This window comes from Enoplosus armatus, chromosome 2 (genome assembly GCF_043641665.1).
Source record: "Enoplosus armatus isolate fEnoArm2 chromosome 2, fEnoArm2.hap1, whole genome shotgun sequence".
Lineage (NCBI taxonomy): Eukaryota > Metazoa > Chordata > Actinopteri > Centrarchiformes > Enoplosidae > Enoplosus > Enoplosus armatus.
The window spans coordinates 16264910-16284838 of NC_092181.1; the positions used below are offsets into that span (position 1 = coordinate 16264910).

General features: G+C 41.6%; 1 protein-coding gene across 2 annotated transcripts; it reads right to left on the reverse strand.

The window, feature by feature from the left end:
• Window positions 1-334: 334 nt before the first annotated feature.
• Window positions 335-18303, reverse strand: spock3 (SPARC (osteonectin), cwcv and kazal like domains proteoglycan 3). Of its 2 annotated transcripts, XM_070920961.1 has the most exons (12): window positions 18282-18303; window positions 17956-18078; window positions 8370-8378; window positions 8224-8263; window positions 6285-6393; window positions 5417-5525; window positions 5182-5290; window positions 4780-4893; window positions 4455-4676; window positions 3566-3628; window positions 3304-3441; window positions 335-2644 (listed from the first exon to the last, which is right to left on the reverse strand). In XM_070920961.1, exons 2-12 carry the CDS (start codon window positions 18076-18078, stop codon window positions 2487-2489), a joined length of 1194 nt encoding a protein of 397 aa, XP_070777062.1. In that variant the 5' UTR covers window positions 18282-18303; the 3' UTR covers window positions 335-2486. The 2 variants fall into 2 exon arrangements, with proteins under 2 accessions (XP_070777062.1, XP_070777054.1); XM_070920953.1 differs by lacking the exon at window positions 8370-8378.
• Between the last annotated feature and the right edge of the window lie 1626 nt (window positions 18304-19929).

A 19929-nucleotide genomic window follows, 5' to 3' on the forward strand; every position in this document is an offset into this window, starting at 1 on the left:
AGTGATGCATAAATACTTTCAACTTCCACTTATGGCAGATGTCGTTCATTTCATCTGAAGAACTCATTACACCCTCCAACAACAGCTGTGCACCTTAAATTGAGGGGAAATAATAGACTTGTGTTTTCTCACTTCCCACGTGCTCATAAAATTAAACATCCTCAATCTTTATAGCACAAAACCCCAGCGACTTACCTGTCTTTTTTTAAATATAGGCACTTGAGCAGAGAACTGAAACAATAAACATGGAACAGAAACTGGGTCACACGGAAACAAGAGTTCACATTCATGTCTGTCTTCCAAGTAACACTCACGACGACACAGTCAAGCAAACATTGGTCAATATAGCTTTTATTTCAGCAAATCATACATACACTGTAAAAAAATGCATCTGTATCATAACCTTTTAAACACTATCAGAGCTGTGATGACAGTGTGTGATTGGTTGAGAGTGGCTACAGTGTCTGAGGTCATCAAAATGATTTGCATGTCATCACACTCATGAAACAGCACACTTTAAAGACTGAAATGTTTTCTTTTTTCCAGTTCGTAAAGTGAATTGAAATTCCAAGTTAAAAGGAATGAGGGGAGCAAAAAAAAAAAGAAAAAAAACTATCGGACAGTTAGATGGCACTTTTCAGGTCTTAACATGGAATTTCAACAAATGTTTGATTCAAAATGAAGCCAGACGGCAGATTAATCATTGAAAATTAACATAAGAGCTCAGCAAAATCCCAGGTCTGCTTAAACAGTCACGGGACTTATCAAGAATACACAAATGTGGGATCAGTTTCGGTTTTCGACCCTGACAGATATACATTATAAGTAGTTAGAGAAGAGCAGGTACAAATCAAGCTTTTGAAACAAGTAAAAGCAAAACACTGTAAGATGATTTTTTTTTCATATAAAGCTGTCTAAACCAAAGCTTCCTCTAGCCAGTGTACTAATATATAAACCATTTTCAAATCCAGCAGAATCTAAGTGTTTTTATGCCTTAACTGCTAAGTATATCTGTGCTTCTCTACATTCTAGCTATCCTATGTAACAAATCAAAAGATCTGAAATATGGCCTATGTAACACCACCATAAGAGAGACCCAAAACACAAGCCATACCAAAACCCAAGTAGTATCCGAGCTTGACAGTAAAGCCACTCTTATGCAGTGCAACGACGAGCTTAAGCCAGTCCAGTACGCATGCTTTTCCCACTATTACCACCATCTGTCCTCACCAGTAAAAGGCACACCTTACCCTTTATCCCCTGCCAGACATTTTCAACAGTTCTGCATGGCTCTGTGGTTTTATTACTGTGCAAGGGATTTTATTCTGTTACACTGTGTGCTCAAATCACATTAAGTCCAAGACTCATATCTCAAAAAATTTAAAACATCAACTCCACTTCTTCTGAGCTGTGATGAGGTTTTCTTTGAGCTCACCGACGTATTAAAAGGTAAGTAAACACTTTTATCACACCGACTTGTGGCTCAAGAAGTTTAGAACTATGTGAGCGCAGTTTCATGTGTACACGCTTGAAGGCATTTTTCACCCTCAAGCTCCATTATATATATATATATTCTGAGTTCCACAAAGGTTTAGCCTCTGGTTCTACAGACTGAAACAACATCACGCAGTATTAGACATGCCACGACAAATCTGTTTCATCTTCTGTATTCATCCAACAATGGATTAGAAAAATAGATAATAATAATATTTTCCCCCTAACACCACCGGCCAAGCAGTAATTTGTCTTTCCTTGCTGCTGAGCCTTTGAGATGATTTGACTTGATTTGTGTCTCCGTGAAAACAGCTAGCATGTCGGTTCTGATTGTTATCCAACTCACATTGTGTTTTTTTTGCCTTAATTCTCCTAATGAAGCATGTCTAACTCTTATCTTGTTTTTCCACACAGTTACAGTCACAGTTACAAAATCAAGATCAAAAGAAACCTAAAGAGTGCAATATTCTCTTATCTACATCATCGACATCCCACCTATACACAGGAACATTTGAGTAAAAGTGGGGGCGGGGGGAGGAAGAGGAAGAGGGTGAAGGAATGAAGAAGGGGAAATCTCTTTAACATTGCGCCTCAGGCATCAACACACTCAGGCATCAGAGTGCTGCACAAGGACAGGACACACTAGAAGACATGGACTGTCCAATGAAGGGAGAGGTCTTTGCACACGTGACCAAATCCAAAGCACTGGATTGGTTGTCGATTAGTCCTTGTCATGTTCTCTGGTTGGCTGACACACAAGTGAAACAAGTGCCATTAAACCAATCATATTTTATACTTAGAGAGGAAGAGAAATCATAAACGTTTGCCAGGAATATTGTTTTTTTTTTTACTAATGAACAAACAATACACAGAGAGTAGTCCATAGGCTGTTAGTACGATTAAGTATCTGCCTGGGGAGTCACCTAGAAACGTGCAGTTTGACCAAACAAACAGTTTTCTCTTTTTTCTTTTTTTCTTTTTCTTTTTCAAAATTACGACAGGTATTCGTCGGTGTCGTCATCATCATCCTCATCTTCGTCGTCCCCATCATCCATCCCAGCCTGGTCGTTGAGGACAAAGGAATCTTCATCGTCGTAAGAGAACAGCAAGTCTCCGCTGCCGAGGTCTCCGGAAGACTCCAAAATCACGCCTAGACACAGAGAATAAACCAAATCTCATGGTTAGAGGAATAGTTTTGGGAAGATTGACACCACTTTCATGTCTGTACGGTCAATGTGGACCTTCTGCCTGCAGCCGGTTAGCTTAGCTTAGCATAAAGCAACCCCAGCCTGGTAACCTCAAAGGAAATTTCTACACCTGGCCAAGAACTAGTGCACACACACATAGCCCCCGTTAAACCACAACTTGTCATTTTACACTTAAACAATCAAGAAATGTATCAATTAGTGAGCTTTAGAGGTGTTGGCAGATGGATTTTGTTACCTTTGGAAACAGGAAGCCTGGCTTTCTTCAGTCTTTATGCTAAGCTAACCTAACTGGCTGCAGGCGGTAGCTTCAAATTGAACGGACAGGTGTGAGAGTGATATCAATCTTGTCATCTAACTCTCGGCAAGCAAGCGAATAAGCCCAAAATGTCTCCAAATGTCCGTCTATTCCTATAACAGTTTAATGATACAATGTGGTAAGGGATTTCATGCAAGATAAAAAAAAAAGAAAATTGTGTGTTGATACCACAATCTATGAATTATTTCCTCCATGATGCCTAAATGCAAATCTTGCAGTATCTCTTTGTTTTCTTCCACCAACACAGAAACACAACGCGCTATTCTCCTCAGAGTTTTTGCCTACCGCAGTTTGCAGGGCCATGGGTGCGTGAGCTGGCCACCTCGTTGCCATAGCGATCCACACACCAGCACTGGCCGCTGCTGCTGTGACACTGGTGGGACCTGTAGTAACCGTCCTCATCACAGGACGGCAGATACTGGCCTACACATGCACGAAAACACACACACACACACACACACACACACACACACACACAATGAATAAGGGTAAGACACTGTTTGTGTATGTATGTATGCCTTCAAGAGTGTTTGAGTGTGTGTCTCACCAAGCAGTTTCTTCCCCGCTTGCTTTTTGTTGATACTGGACAGCTCTGCTTTACAAGGGGAATCTGAAAGGGAGAGACAAGGGACTCTGGTAACAAACTGCATTAGTCTGCTTTTTCTGGGAATGCATCTGTTTGTGTGAACTTTGCTTCCTTTGTGTACTTTTTGCTTTCGTCATGATGTTTGTTATCCTGCCGTCTTTGCTTTCACGAGTGCAGCTCCGATGACTCATCTGTAAATATGGTTTCTTTATGTCCAAAGAAAGAATTATCGTCCTTAGTCTCGCACAATGGCATTTTAATACAATGTATTGGGTTGCATTTTATTGTATTTTACAGATAGAAGTTAGTTTATGACATAAAGAAAGGTTCTGGTTTATTACAGCTTGGGTCTTGTTTTCTGAGTTTTGGCCATCATTTCTACCGGTTATGATAACACTGTTCTCACCAAAGTAGCTGCTGAGATTGTGGAACTAAGTATGAAGGGGGAATGTTAAAACACTTTATTTAGAGGTAAAACTGAAAGTGCACCCAAAATGTTGATAATAATCCCTCAGTGCACAGAACAACTGTGTATGAGCACAACAAAGTTAAACCAGAAAGTCAGTCAGTTGTGATGGATGCATTTGCACTTCTCCAAATTGGGGTTTTGTTTAAAACCTGCACGACGGTCTGCTCATGTATCATGTTTCTCTTTCTTATTATGTAAGAAAAGTGTGTAAATCATTAAAACCAAAACTGTTGTACGCAATCAGACTTTTTCAGCTTTCCGTGTGTTACATCACAAGATAAAAAGACTGAAGCTGAATGACATCTGTGTTTGCACGTATATCCAGGTGTGAATGCATTTTAGGTGTGTGCATTTGCATGTGGATGCATGGAGATACCGTACCTGTGTACCTCTGGAAGCACGTGCACCACTCAGAGCTGGTTATGACTTTGTCGGCATGTGTATCGCAAGATGTGAAGAACGCATCAGAGCACGGTTCGTTCCGGTCCAGGTAGAGGCTCTTGATCTCCGATTGGTCCAGCTGGAGGTCAAAGTTTGTGTCCAGCCGGGAGAACATCCAGCCCAGAGGATCCTTACAAATAGGCGAGGCCCCGACCTCAAACTCTGCGGGGAAAAGGTTAAGAAATGAGAGAAGGGTAGATGCAGCCATGTATCTCAAGTTGTCAATTTTCTCGTTTCTCTACTTTGTTAATGACACGTGACTCACTGTTCTTCTCTGGCTTCTGGATCTTGACTCTCTTGTGGTTGCCGTTCTCATGCAGCACTCTGAACCAGTCTCTCAGACGACTCACCACCTCCTTCAGGTCCGACTCACTGCACACTGAGGAACAATAACACTGATGATTAATGATGTAAAGTGATGCTTTGTTATCCCCCTACTCCCTTATGGAGATGAGGAGTCAGAGTCAGCCATAGCGCAGCTGCCCTGAAACTTGTAGGGAGTCAGTGTCATGCTAAAAGACACTTTAGCAGGACAGAAGGGCTTTAGCTTGTCAGGGAGGGGGCTTTAACATAGGCTTGGAAGACTTTTTAATTAAGGAGAATTTACTGTTTCTTCTGCAAAGTATCCTAGCTTGCAGTGTGCAGTCATGCGTGCAGAGCCTTGTACCTTTCTTCTCTGCAGAGCTCTGTTCAGGCTGAGCGGGGCAAGGACACATGCCAGAACACTTCACTGCGATCTTCTTTCCTGTGATGCATGCCTGGTAGTCTAACTTACACTGAGCATGAGAGACAGGGGGGACAGAGACAGAAGAGGAAGTAAAATCAGGATGTGTGTCTCGTCAAGAGGAAATGTAACTGTGTGCTCACGTCTCTAGATGAGGGACGATTGTGTGTGCGGGTACCTTGGTGGAGTAGGTGTGGCCGTCCGTTCCACAAACAGGAGAGGGGTGAACCACAGGGCAGGGCGTGCACTTTGACCCCGGACTCTGGTACAAATTGGCATCTTTGAAACTAGAGATTCAAAAGACTTATTTTACACATACATACGCACACTAAACATCTGACTGCCTGCGTGGGAAAATATTTAAAATGATGTACCATTTGACATCGTCTCCACCACAATGCACTGCTTATCTTCCCTGCTTTATTCAAAACAAATGTTTTCTAAGCATTTTGTATCTGTGATGCATTTTCTTGTTCTTACATCAATTTCAGGATTGAGACAAGGATTAGGATTTATGTGTGATTATTTTCTGATTTTACTCTGTGCAGTTGTGTTGCTGCTAGGAATGTGAAATGGGGTCAGTGTGGCGTTACTGTCCTCTGTCCAGTCTGCAGTGTCCCAGACACACACACACACACACACACACACACACAAAGCCCATTCATATCACTTGGCAGGACTTTGTGTCCGTTGTAAGGCAGTGCCAGTGCTGGGGTAATTGGACTAAAAAGTAATGTCACACAACAGTCACACAGAGAGCTGGGCAACCAGTAGACCAGCTGGAGAAATAGAAAAACAGCCACCCCTCTGCTGCTGTTGCTTATCATGCTTGCATGAATGAAAAAAAAAAAAAAGAAAAAGCAAGAGGGAGGAGAAAAAAGATGGGAAGTAATAAAGAGATTTGATTTGCTCCTAATCCACTGTCATTTCATGTTTAATTTCTGGCTTTGTCACGGCAACATCTGAATGCAAATGTGAGGTACAGCTTTTTAACTCCGGCCTGTTTAAAAAAGCAAGTGTGTGCACACGTGTGCGTGTCTTCTTACCTCACTCTCCTCTGGCTGACACAAGAGGCAGTCTTATAATCCTCGGCCACACAAACCTTGTGGCGACTGCATTTGATCTTAAGACAGGGGTCTTTGGCTGGATCAAGGCCTAAAAACACAAAACAGAGATACATAACTCTAAGTGTGTTTATGTGTGCGTTGTATGTGCAAACAAAACACAGAGAGAGTTTCCTAGAAGGACTAAGCCCATGAGCATACACAGAGAGAAAATCTTCCAAGGTTACATTTTCCTTGAGTTCTTTGAAATCCCAGATCAATCATTCCTAGTTAAACCATGTACTTCCTTTTATTTTTCACAGATCCAAGCTTTGTGGGTAGGTGTTAGAGATGTGTGTGTGTGTGTGTGTGTGTGTGTGTGCTAATTCTAGCCACTGTCTCTCTCACGCTGAACTCAAAGCCATAATACCATTAAGTATCCTTACAGCTAAAAACAGATGGAACTGGTTGTAGGAGGCTACTTCTGACCTTGCATCAGCCAGGACTGAGTGTTGGTCTCATGTGCGCTCTTGTTGAGATCCTCATATTGATCTGGTGTCAGACTTCACAGCAGAGGACCGTATCTTGCTTTTATGGCGAGAGCTGATTTTGGATCTGAGTCTTAGGGCTGACGGTGTGATCTTTGTTGGTTAAGACAAGCAAGCTGTTTCTGACAGCTCATCAGCCTTCAGCATGGCACCTAGGCGCAGGAGCTAAGGCCCTCAGCTGATCTCAGAACAGTTTGTGAATGACCTCTGCTCTAAAGAACCTTACGGTAATCCCTGAGCAGCTTTGGCAGATTATCCAGCCTCCATCCTCCAACGCATCTAATGCTATTGTTTCCCTGACATGTCTGCGTGTGTTTGTGTGTGGATGCATGCATGTGAGTGTGTTTGAGGATACTGTGATAAGTGAGAGTGAATGTGTTCATGTCCTGGTGTGCCTGAATGTGCGTATGAGCTTATCACTGTCTGCAATACAATGGGAGAATCATCCTGTTTTTCTACAGTGGATGTTAGCTACATAAGTCAACTGGTTGGTGTAGTGAAAAGAATTGGGCATTGCTTGAAAATAACACTCTTAACACACACTTATATGTACACCGATAGGTAAAGCAGCGTGAATGTCAAAATCTGTCTCATGAAAGTTTTCATAAAAAGGTACATGAGATGTTCACCATCCAATTCTTGTTACACTGTGTCTGCAGAGACACAATGAGTCACAGGGCTGATGCCGCAACAAAACGTTTTTGAGGGTCTAAGTTCCAGGGAACAGACTAAATTCAACTTAAACACCTACCTAGGTAAATCTAACGTGACGTTATAATGGTGCTATAGCGTTCGTTACCTCCACCAAGGTAAATTTTTTAGCTCCCAATTGTTAGTCTGTCTGTAAATTAGCAGGATATCTAAAAAACTACCATTTCAATTAAATTTGGAGGGAAGTTAGACCATGCACCAAGGAACAAGTGATTTGTTTTTTGGAGAGGAAAGCGTAAAACACTTTACTTCTTTGCTAATAACTCCTGAATAACTCCTTTTAAACATTTAAATTCTCTTTTGCAAAATAGGTTTTCACCATTGCTTTATGTAGTCTTCGCCAAATGTGGGTGACCTTTGATTTGTCGTATTGTGCTCGTATAATTGGCTGCCAAATTCTTGCAAGCATGACCTATTTGGCATAAAATGCCATTCCTCTTGAGTAGCACTAGATGTCACGCACCTCAAGTTTGATGGCATTTTACTGACGTATTCTGCAAAAATCATGACCACTATCAGCCAATCAGCATGTTTGTTCATCACTGTGTATATGTTGATGCAAATGCACATCCATATGCAGATTAAACATTTTCTATTGATAAAATACCACATTTAAAGAGATTTTTTTGTTTTATCACAAAGCTAACGGCACAACCTCTCCAGGCCCTCTTCCTCACACCCACCTTGATCGAAGGGCTTGGATGGAGTCCATGTTCCAGGCTCCTGAAATAGGTTAAACCAATAAACAAAATCATAAAAACAGTGTTCAAATGACATTTAGAGTAAGCAATACATGACGGATACGAGGCTATTAAGCAGTCATACAAACCTCCACTTCCTTTAGGAGAAAGCATTACAGAGAGAGAGAGAGAGAGAGAGAGAGAGAGAGAGAGAGAGGAATTCATTTTGATTAACTTTTTCTTTGATTTGAAACTTTGCATAATGAAATAAATTGATGGAAATCTAGGAAACACAAACACCAACACGCCATCAAGTACAAACACACGGAGCATGCATTTATTTAGTCAACATAATGTCGATGGTATCACAGCAGTTCTGTGTCGTCACGCGCATATAAAGGGGCCCGCGTGTCTTCGTGTGTGAGCGCGTATTGCTGCTTATCATATTCCCTTATTCCCCCAAAGGAAGTTTGTTTATATACCATATATGGCATCACAGCAGAGGGGACATATCACATCAACTGAGCAGTTTAAAGATGTTAAAGGAATATTAACTTTTCAGGGTTTTGGTTTAAGTCATGAAAGTGTAATCTGAAGTGGATTGCAATTACTGACTATGACAGCCTCTTTAAAAAAGGGAAGACATGATGCTTTCAGTGTTCAGGGTTTAATGTCAGGCTTATGTTTGGAAAAAAAAAAAGACTTTTAGATTTAAATTATGATCAGCCAGTGAAAGTAAAATTTGCATTGCATTGCAGAGCAGAAATACATAAATATGCCTTTTTGGAACCTAATTTACTGTAAGATGCATCTGACAGGCTAAAGTCTCCATTAATATCAAAGAAAAACTCTGTTTGAATGTCATATTTTGTACTATAAGATACTTTAAGGTGGTAACATGTTCTTTAATGAATCCATTAAATCAGACTCTAAGCTTTGCCATGGACCTTAAATATAATTAAATAACCAATCATCACCACTCTGGGAAAATACAGAGTCTTCCTGGGGAAATGTGATACTTAAGGAGTTTAGGGGAATGCTTAAAGAGCTCTCACACGTTCTATATATACAGAAAGAAATGCAAATATTAATCATATTAATTATTAATAATATTATTTCCCACATAATAGAGTACTTTACTTTTTCCCTAAATGCTTTGAAAGTGAACCGTTTTTTTTAAGGCTTTCTAGATATAATCACATGGTTAAATCTGTTGCCCGTGGATGTGTTTCAACAGTCTGAAAAAGGATTGCACAGAGGTGAGTGATTTGCCTGCTTTTAATAGAAGGACAAGAAGGAGACACACCCAGGGGGTGCTGGCTTATGATGCACATGTAAAAGGAGCTTAAGAAATAGTGAGCTGTGTGTGTGTGTGTTCAGAGATTCAGGTTTACTCTCAGTTCTGTCTCTGGGCATTCATTCAAACCCACTCTCTTATTCTGTCACAATGATAGCCTGTTCTCACTCTCACATCTGTCTTCTTCCTTTGTGTTCTTCATCATTACACACACACACACACACACACACACACAGACACACACACACACACACACACGCACACTGCCACTTACGAAGACTTGAAATGACACTAATTAACCTGACCATAACCACAGCAGCATGCTTAACCCCAACTCTCACCCTAACGTTGATTAACCTTGTGGGAGGCTAGTCACCATAATGTGACAGTGCCAACTGATTTCTGTCCCCTCACTCTGATTAATATAAGATAAGATTGAAATGTATTTATATTGAAGGAAACTGTTATGCAGCAGTTGCATTACAAAGTAGAAAGAGTGCAAATATAGTGCCCAAAAAAAGAGCTGACAAAAAGGTTACCCCAAATCAATAAATAACCTGATGACATTTTTTTTATTTGCAACCAGAGTAGTAGTGAAATAACCGTGACTCAAAACAAATAAAACATGTTACACAATTACTTGCTTAATCTACTAATCAACTAACAAAACACTTGAAACTGCACACATGTAGCTTTGGCACCGAGTGATTTATTGTAACTCAGAAAACAAAATGTTCTCTCTAGCTCTCTTAGTCTCTCTGTCCTTTGGTGTGTGTGTGTGTGTGTGTGTGTGTGTGTGTGTGTGTGTGTGTGTGTGTATGTGTGACTCATTCAATTCTGTATGCCAGAACAAATAGGAAGGGAGGGAAATAGGGGAGGAAAAAAACATCTTATCAGCATAAATCCCACAGTATGGCTGAACAGAGACGAGTGTCTTATCCACCCAATTAAAACCCCGCGTTGTAGATTTGCACATTCTAATGTTGTACAAACCTCCACCAATATGATGTAGCAAATTCAGTTAAAGACTGAAAATCACAATTGCTTTTCTTGCTGTACAGTTTAATCATTTCTACGAACACAATTACAATCACTCTCAGTTGTGCAGAGCAGTTTAATTGTACTGTTATATATATTATATATGTTATATATTTTGTGTATATACATTACTGTGGAGATGGGAGATGTAGACAGCAGAGAGGTGAACTGTGAATCAGGCAAGCCACAAAGATGTGAATCATTGGCTTAACACTGATTCAATTCAATTCAATTCACGATTCAATCACTGCTAAAACGATTTTAGTTTTCTATTTTAGTTCGAGCGATTTTCAATTTCCGCTTCACTTTTGTAAATTCAAATGTATCTCATTCGTTAACTAGCAGACACAGTCGAAGTGTGTATTCATTGAAAACATATAGTGAATTTCAACGTTTTAGTGTTTTCAGGATGTATGTGAGGGAGTTCTGGTTGGTTAAAGCAGTGGTTCCCAACCTGGGTGTCCCGACCCCCATCAGGGGTCGCCAAGGCTCCACGGGGGGATGTCAGAATTTTTATATATATAAATTATAATATCAACAACAAAACTTAGACAACTAAATTTAAGGGCTATTTCAGAGTTTATATCTTTATTTATTTATTATAAGGCCAGGCTGCTTGGACCATTAAAACTTATGTATGATAGTGATATTAAAAGAAATACATTGCTATATCCACAGTATATTTTATACTGCAGGTATTACTTTCAGTATTTAGGTTAATTGTACAGTTAATTATTTTTATTTTATGCAACGAATATAATGAAATATACATGAAGATAATTCAAAAGAAGTAGGCTACTTTTCCCCTTTTTATGTGGGTTGTGGGGGGGGCAGTGGTGGTCATCAGTGTGTATACAATGGTAAAATAGGGGTCCCTTAAGAAAAAGGTTGGGAATCACTGGTTTAAAGGGTGAGTGGTTGAGAATACTTCTTGGTAAGTGAAAGTATTTTTATAAAGATGCAGTACTATAATGTACTACTGACCTACCTTAGATTGTCTACTTCTGTCATTGTCTTTGATATAACCGTTGTTTATAAAAGCATTGTTTTCAGACTGTAACGTGTTCCCCGGGTGTTTTTGGCTTGACAAGTTGTAAACAAATAATGTAAGAAATGTCTGCCACGCTTGTTTGTGAGATGCAGTTTCAGTAATGTATGTTTCCTGTCTTGTCACCTGTGCAGGAAATAGAGACCACGGCAGTTACTGACCTGCATTTCATGACTTTCATGACATGATTTCTTTGAATCTGCATGATTTATATGCATCAATGCACGATTGATGAATTGTTACACCTCTATCAATACACATGGGAAGGCTGCATATTACCTTTACAAAGTAACACCCTGACACAACTAGCCTGAACTGGTTCTGTAGGTCAGCACTGTGGAAAGTGGAGCTGAACGTAGATATCTATGTGCCTTTAAGTGTGCATGTGTCTGTATGTACAGCACATGTATGTCCCCAAACCCTTATACTTTGACACTGTCTGCCACAAGATTTCTTTTTCAAACAGCAGGCCTTTACCTGTCAGGGAGCCTCCCTCTGTCTCGCTTCCCTGCGCTCTAGCAGGTGAACAGGGTCAGCTCTCTCTTTTTCTCCGCTCTAATTAATTTCTCCTCCTTGTCCTTCATTGCTGGCCCTTTCTGACCCTCTGCACCGTCCCTGCAGACTCTTCATTACTCATTGTATCACTGCTCCCGTTCTACCTTTCACTCCTATAAAGGTCCATGTTACAATAAGTGAAAATTCAACAGTGGCTCTGTCTATTTAGAAATACGCGCAGTACTTAATATGACATCTTGTTATGATGAAAAAATACATACTGAAAGCCTAGCAAAGATAAAGCCAAATAGAGAGGTACTTTTATTTCTGTTCAGGATGGTTCCCCTCTAGCACTGCAGACCATGGAGACTGAATAATGAGAACATTGCATTATGGGGGCCAGGCCCTCTAGACCAGTCAAGACAACAAAAGTGCTTGCGGCCTGATTCCTTAATGGAATCAACAGAGGCAAGCAAATGCACACACACACACACGCACACACAGAAACACACTGAAACACTCACATATGCACGTCTACATACACAGTTTTATAAAAAAAACTTATCATCACAACACTGTAGAGCCAAAATCTGTCAGCGCTATAAAACATCAAATAACAGGATGAATGCACTTCACTGCACATGCAACCAGCCACCCACTTTCCAAAAGCCACAGAAAAACCCAAAATTCAACAATAGGTCTAATGGCCTCCTGAGTGTACGCTAAAAATAGCAACTTTTCAATTCATCTCTCCATCTCTTCCCACCTCTGTTCCTCTCTCTCCCTTAAAGTTGTAACAGTCTTCTTTTCCTCATGTGCCCAAATACACACAAACACAACCGTGTGTGTGTATTCAGCCCTGCTGGCTAACATCCTAATTTGCCAGTATGCATACTTTTTTTGCGTGGTTTTATCTGCATGTCTGCAGAAATAAGCCCTTGTGAATATGTTGCTTCTGACAACCACTTTTCTCACCTTTACTTCAGATTTTTACAGATCATCCCTACCAAGTGTGTCCTAATGGCTTCTTTACCTTTCCTGACCCCTTGCTGCCTTCCCTTAACTTCCAACAGGAGAAATATGTGCATGTTTTCACTGTACTGGCTCTGCTTGTCTTGCTCAAGCTTGTCGCATGCATGCACGCACAAACACACACAAACACACACTGAGGTGCTTTGAAGTGGAAAAGGCCTCAAGCTCTGTACCTTCTCTACATCTTTCACCCTCCACAACACAAACAGCACAGGATGGACATGCACAGTGAAACACACACAACGAGGGAGATGAGAGGTGAAGAGAGGAGAGGATGAAAAGGTGTAATCTGCTCTAATGAGGCTGGTCTAAACAAGGTGTTAATTTCCTCCTATGCCGTACGATTAAGCGCCATGCTCTTCATCGCGCATCATTCACTGTGTTTTTCCATTCACTGTTAAACCTATCTTCCTCCTCAGCTTGTCTCTTCACTCTGTGGCAGTGCTGAAAGCTAGCCAAGGCCCAGTAAGCAGAGCAGAATGTCTAAAAACACTGAGATGGCACCAGTGCAGCAAAGAGAGCCTCAGGCCTCTCCAGCCGTCCTAACAGGACGTACAGTAAATCAGTGGCCAAGGTCCGATCTAGTGCACTTAGCAGGAGACCCAATTATGGCTCTTGCTGAAAGATGAAAGCAGTACAGTACATGTCTAAAATGTAAAAATTTAAATCACAGTCAAGTTTGGCATAGAATACCAGTACGTAAGATAAAAAAAAGTAGGTGTGTCAGATGTATTGCCGCAGTCCTAGGAGAAAGAACAAAATTAAGTTTGTGTGTAAAGTTCCTTAGTTCTTAGTTATCAACTACTTAGTTTCAAACTAATGATTTACTAGATTGTGTTGAATCTGTTGCAAGGAAACAAACCAATCAAAGGCAATGTAAACAGGAAGTTAACTGTAGCGTCTCAAGCTGTAACATAACTTCCAAAGCTTTAGGAGGCTAAATGCTAAACTTAAGTAACAATCCTTCATCCTTAATAAAATGTATGTATGACTGTGTTTTATTTATATATAGATACATGAAGAAATGTGTTCAGGGTTAGTAGTATTAATACACTTCACAGTGACAAGGAAATATGTGATTAAGCTAACCTAGCTGACTGACATTATTTGTTGATTCCAGTTCAATCAAGTGTTGTGTGTAGATGTATTAATCATATTCAATTACTTCTAACTCTTCACTCTAAAGAGGTCATATAGAAAGCTGATGTTAGCTTTCTCAGTTGGTTTAGTTAACAACGCAGCAGTTAGACTGAACCTGGCAGCTAGCGGGGTAAGCATTAGTGAAAAATTAATTTCAACGTAAGAGCTAGTTTGTGTGGTGCAATCTGTTTTAATAAATAAGTCCCCATTTTGTAAACTCTTGTGTTAAAACTAGGCTAAGTTTGAACCAACAAAGAGCGGGTGCAACCAGATCCAGTTCACTAACAAGCTCATTTTCGGAGGGGGGATTCAAGCGGGCTGATCTTTTCACTCCCTGAAAAAAATGTATTTATGTATCTCAGAAGTGCAATTTATATGATCTGCGTGTTGACAAACAGTTGCAGCTTTCCTGTGCAAACTGGCCCCTCAAGCTGTTTAACCTCTATACAGTTTATGCAGTGCATGACAATGCTGCGACAGTAGTGGGATGCATGTGTTCCATTATGTGCAGCGTGACTGTATCAATCAGACTGGCATCACTTCTAACTAACAGTACATCTAGATAATGAATAGAATAATACAGAAATGGACTGATTCATAAATCAGACTGCTGAAGCATTGTCCGCTGTCTATTCATCCTTACTCCAGCCACTTTTTAAAAGTGCTCTAACCTACGCGCACATGGCTTTTCTTCATTCCTGCTTTTTTCTGAAAATATTGTGGTCTAATTTTACTCTAATTGTACAAAGCCACTTGTTAAAACCCACATGCCAATTTGGCAATCTGGGACACTGCACTAAAACAGGAAATGAAAAGCACGCACATGTCCACAGAGCACATGCATGTAATGCTTTTGTGCTCCACCTCCATCTCTAATGCCTCAGCTTCAAGGTTAAAACACAGTCGTGAATGCACACAAGAGCGTTCAGTTCACTCCACTCTCTTTCATCTTTTGTTTCCACTCTCATTACCCTGTCCTTCCCCCTCAGGTATCTATCTATCTATCTATCTATCTACCTATCATTTTGTTATGAATAGGTTGAGTGTTGGGAGTATTTATAGGCTACTCTGTTTGTATTAACACAGTCACCAAGCTTTCTCAACTCTCTCTCACACACACAAAAACACAATCTCACTCTGTACATCTCAGAGTTCATCTAAAACAGCACAGCACACGACCAAACACATTTCCTCTCTGGCATTCTGTCCCGACACCCTATTTGCATAATCCAAATCCTGCTCAGTAGTTGGACCTGAGGTGTACGGTATCACATGGGTCCACCTGAGCCGATGGGTTCACACACTTAAGTTTGACAGGCAGGGAAAGTAAGGGATAGAAAAAGCCTTTTTACGTGTTACATATAAAACTTGAAAACGTATAAAAAAAGACAACACTTGCCCTCATCTTGGAAAATTAAAGAGAACGTTGCCCCTGCTTCTCTCTCTCTCTCTCTGACATCAAATGTATCAAGAGCTCTACTGTGATTCAGAGAAAAATCCTGCTGCATGTGTGCAGTGTGGTGGTAAAACCACTCATTGAAGCTGGTGTGGGTGAAAAGTGTATTTTCTCTGGTGCATTATGTTAGCCCTGTTGTTTTTGCAGCACAGCTCCTGAACAAAAAGCCTGTTTCTCATTATTGATGTGTGTGTGTGTGTGTGTGTGTGCATACATGCTTATTCTCGTGCATCTGTTTGTGTGTGTGTGTGTGTGTGTGTGTAAGTGAGTGCAAGTGAAAGCGTGTACAAATCACTTCTGCTTGTGTGGACCCATTAACGGCAATCTGTGGTTAGAGGCAAGATATCCTTCTAACAAAAATACTCCTCCTGAAACCTACATTGCACTTTTATACTGAAAGAGACGTTTTACATTGAATTGAGCTCCTTTCTGTAATTTCAGACATTCATTCCCAAACAATAGGAGTGATTTCCTCTGTCTTCTATCTGTAATCTAAAAACATCTTCGTGTACAAAGCCTAAATGTGTGTAAGGGTCACACTACTGTAAAAACAAGCATTTCTCTTCACATATACTGAAAGGTTGATCTCTAATGAATTTAAGGATGTGACAGTGGAAAGCATCAATACAGTAATTCTTTGTAGCAACCTGGCCAGGGGCAGATCTAGGGTCAGTGGAGCGCTGAATGAGTCTGGGCTACACATCCATTGATAACTATTGCAGTATAAAAATAACTGTCTGTATATGATATGATTAATAGGATCATTTCAAAGACACAGCTAAGTGCCAAGAAAACAGCTCTTGCCTCCTTCAACATATATGAAACGAATCAAAACAAATCTATATTTCAAACAATGTATAAGAAACTCGCCTGTAGCCTAATCTGACTGATGTGACATTTTATTTTGCATAAAAAAAAAAAAGCTACACCATTAGCAAAAAGCCACCAGACATTAGAAAAAGAAAAATGTGCATCTGCCAGATGTTATGGGAAACAAAACAAAATGCTCCATCCAGTTTTGAGCAAATATTCCAGCCACTCTGTATGTTGAAATACGAGCTAATAAACGGTCGGTTATTGGTCATGTTAAGCAGGCTTGTTAGGGCACACCTGCGGGGCGGTGTCATCCGGTTACAAGCTGCCACTGGAGACTGATGGACAGGTGCTGAGCAAAAAGACTACACGGGGGAGGAGGGGAGGGGCTCTGGTGCCCGTCGTTCCGTCAGGGCCTCGGTCCGTCATTCTATTTAAAACACATTGGTTCCTACCCAGCTTTGATAGAGGGTTTAGTATAAAAAAAAACCAAAAAAAAAAAACGCCACGCGTGATAATAAACAGTTAAGATTCAGGGCTTTGCTGGAAACATTCAGGGCTTAAGCCTCGTGAGCCAGCTGGGCTACACGATCGGAGGTCTGTGTGGTGGCCTATGTGCCACGGCAATCAGCGGCAGCGTTACTTTCCTTATGTAAACATGTCAGCGTAATGCTGGCTGACAGCACCTTGTGGAAGTGAACCACCAGCAGCAGCCAGCAGCCAGCAGCAGCAGCAGCCAGGTCAGTTCAAACACAATCACCGCTTCACCGCTGGAGAGAGGAGACCCTTTAACATGCCCATACGGACTCAGTGCGAGTAGACAGCGGACTTGCTCTGGGCTGCCTGGCGTGTCATCGTGTTGATATGCTGCTATGTTTCCCAATTGAGACTATTTGTTGTGATGTCAGTATTGTATCTAGCGACACACGCAAATACACACAGACACGAGTTTAATGGCTCAAACATAATAGGCTTACTCTGGTGTTTATTCCTCTAAACAAGCAGAGCACATACAGGCCTCATGCTGCTGACCCCCCCCCAAATACCTGCCCATAATTAGGCCCCTTACAGAGGGACACAGAGGGACTCAGCGAGGCGATGTGCATTTGTGTTTCGCAGAGGCCTCGTCTATCTCTGCTAAGCAGGGGCTCTGCTATCGCGAAGACACACTCACGGGCAAGCATCATCCCGGCATCGTTAGTGTATTTACTGTCTCAGTGGAGCGGGTGGTGAACGTGTGACAAACACCACAACGGGCCCCGTGACGCGTCGCTTGGACACAACGAGAAAACGAGGAGCGCATGATCGCAGACCAATGAGGGTGGCTGTGTGGAGAGAAGGGGGGGGGGGTGGGGTGCTAATGAGATAATGAGGAGGGAAAGGGCGTTCATAACACAAGCCGTAAATGTAACTTACATCTCTGAATTTATCCCATCTCCCCGCGAGCCACTTATCATCCAAAAAATTGCCGCTGTCGGAGCGAGCGGAGACTTGTCCGAAGGCGACGGCGCACACACACAGCAAGGCGACGCTCAGCATCTGCGGACACACAACAACAGCACGGAGAGAGGACATCGGATCAGAGGATCTGTAGGACACCGCAACCGCGCTGAAAACAGAGGCCGTTCGGTCTGCATCACATCAGCGATGAATGCTGATCGTCAACTCTGAATATAATGATGCGGAGGTGTGTGTGTGTGTGTGTGTGTGTGTGTGTGTGTGTTTTTTTTTCTTCCTCCTACCTTGTCGCATCAGCTGCTCTCCAGTCTGTATGTGCTCGCTGCCGTTTTCTGTCACTAGTAATAGCAGCTCTCTCCTCCCTCTCCCTCTCTCTCTCCCTCTCTCTCTCTCTCTCTGCACCGGCTGTCTGTGCGCAGCAGAAATCGGGAACGCGCATGGCACCGTGCGCGGGCCCTGCGCTCTGTCCCTCTTTCCATCTTTTTCTCTGCCTCTCCTTAGTGCGGAGGAAACAGTCATGATGGCTCACTGTGGGCTGTTATTATTATCAGGCCACCGAAAAAGTGCCTTCCACTGATTACCTCTTTTGAAAAAGATCTTGGGTAATAAAGAATAGAAGGTAGATATCTTGGAGAAAATATAAAAGGTTGTAGGAATGTTTGACTGATGGCATGCAAAAAAAACCCAACAACAATAACATAAAACAAAAAAACAAACATACTGTAACTGTAACTCATTGACGCTGTGAATCAAAAATCATGCCTGTGAGTTTGTGTGTGTGTGTGTTTCCTTTTTTTCTCCCATGTTTCTGCTCCGTTACAGCCGTCACATGGGAGCCGCTCTGGCTTGTTTGTACAGTAGTGACTCATGAGAGAGTTTAACACACATTCCTGGCAGAGGTCAGCTCAGGACTGTAAATTGATGCTACAAGATGACATGGTTTCCATAAGAAATGCACCTAAATGGCCCGCTCTGGATGATTTGCGGAGGTGGGTGGAACCCGTTCTCCGCGAGGGTAGTCCTTTCTGGGACATGCAAAGCCCCAAAACATTCCTCCTAAGAGTGGTCATGTGTGATTGAAGGTGTTTCAGGAGGGACAATTTGCAGTTGGTGCACTTGTTTTAGGCTACAGCAGGATACCAACGTACAGATGGGAGACAAATTAAAGGAAAAACCAAGTGTTGGGCCACCAGAACAGATCCAATATGTGTTGGTATATATTCTACAAGTCTCTGAACTCTACTGGAAGAATGAACACTGTTCCTTCAGAAGATATTCCCTTATCTGGTGTCAGAGCAATGTCTAAGATATCCTGTCAATATCTCCCATAGATGTTCGACTACACTGAAATGTGGTGACTGCAAAGGTGATAGCACATGATTCCCATTATTTTCATCCTTATCAAACCCCTCGTGCCCTGTATGGAAGCAGCTGCTTTCATTGTGATCATGCTCCACTCATTTATTCAGGTTTATCCTTACATTTTACAGCCATTTTGTAGTTGAACCAGATAGAGATGGAGAGAGAGGAGAACAATGTGGAAATAAAAGAGCAAAAAAACCTCGCAAACATGGAGAGAGATGAGCAAGTTAGAGAGTATTAATATTATTACCACGCGCTTCACAGAGAAGCCTGATGGTCAGGCGGGTCACGGCATTATTATGCACAGTTGCTGTAGAAGCCAACCTTGACCTCGGCTTCACATCTTCATCTTCATAAGAGGCGGTGGAAAAGACAAGTGTGTGTGTGTGTGTGTGTGTGTGTGTGTGTGTGTGTGGGCATGTGGAAAAGACGACAGTGTGCAGATATTTGAAAGTCAAATTAGAACTATGAAGCATGCATGACTGCATCAGAGAGACACACAGTGATGTGGCATGCGCAGCTGAGATGCTAAATGGTCAACTGCGTAAGCACACACAGGTACAGACAAGT

Bases quoted from the DNA above. Each gene is read 5' to 3' on its own strand.
- spock3 (XM_070920961.1), bottom strand. From the start codon at position 18,078: ATGCTGAGCGTCGCCTTGCTGTGTGTGTGCGCCGTCGCCTTCGGACAA. The intron at 5,526-6,284 runs GTAAGAAGACAC...TTGAATCTCTAG, and splicing joins GTCAGCCAGAGGAGAGTGAG to TTTCAAAGATGCCAATTTGT. The intron at 3,629-4,454 runs GTACGGTATCTC...TCTCCCTTTCAG, and splicing joins GTGCTTCCAGAGGTACACAG to ATTCCCCTTGTAAAGCAGAG.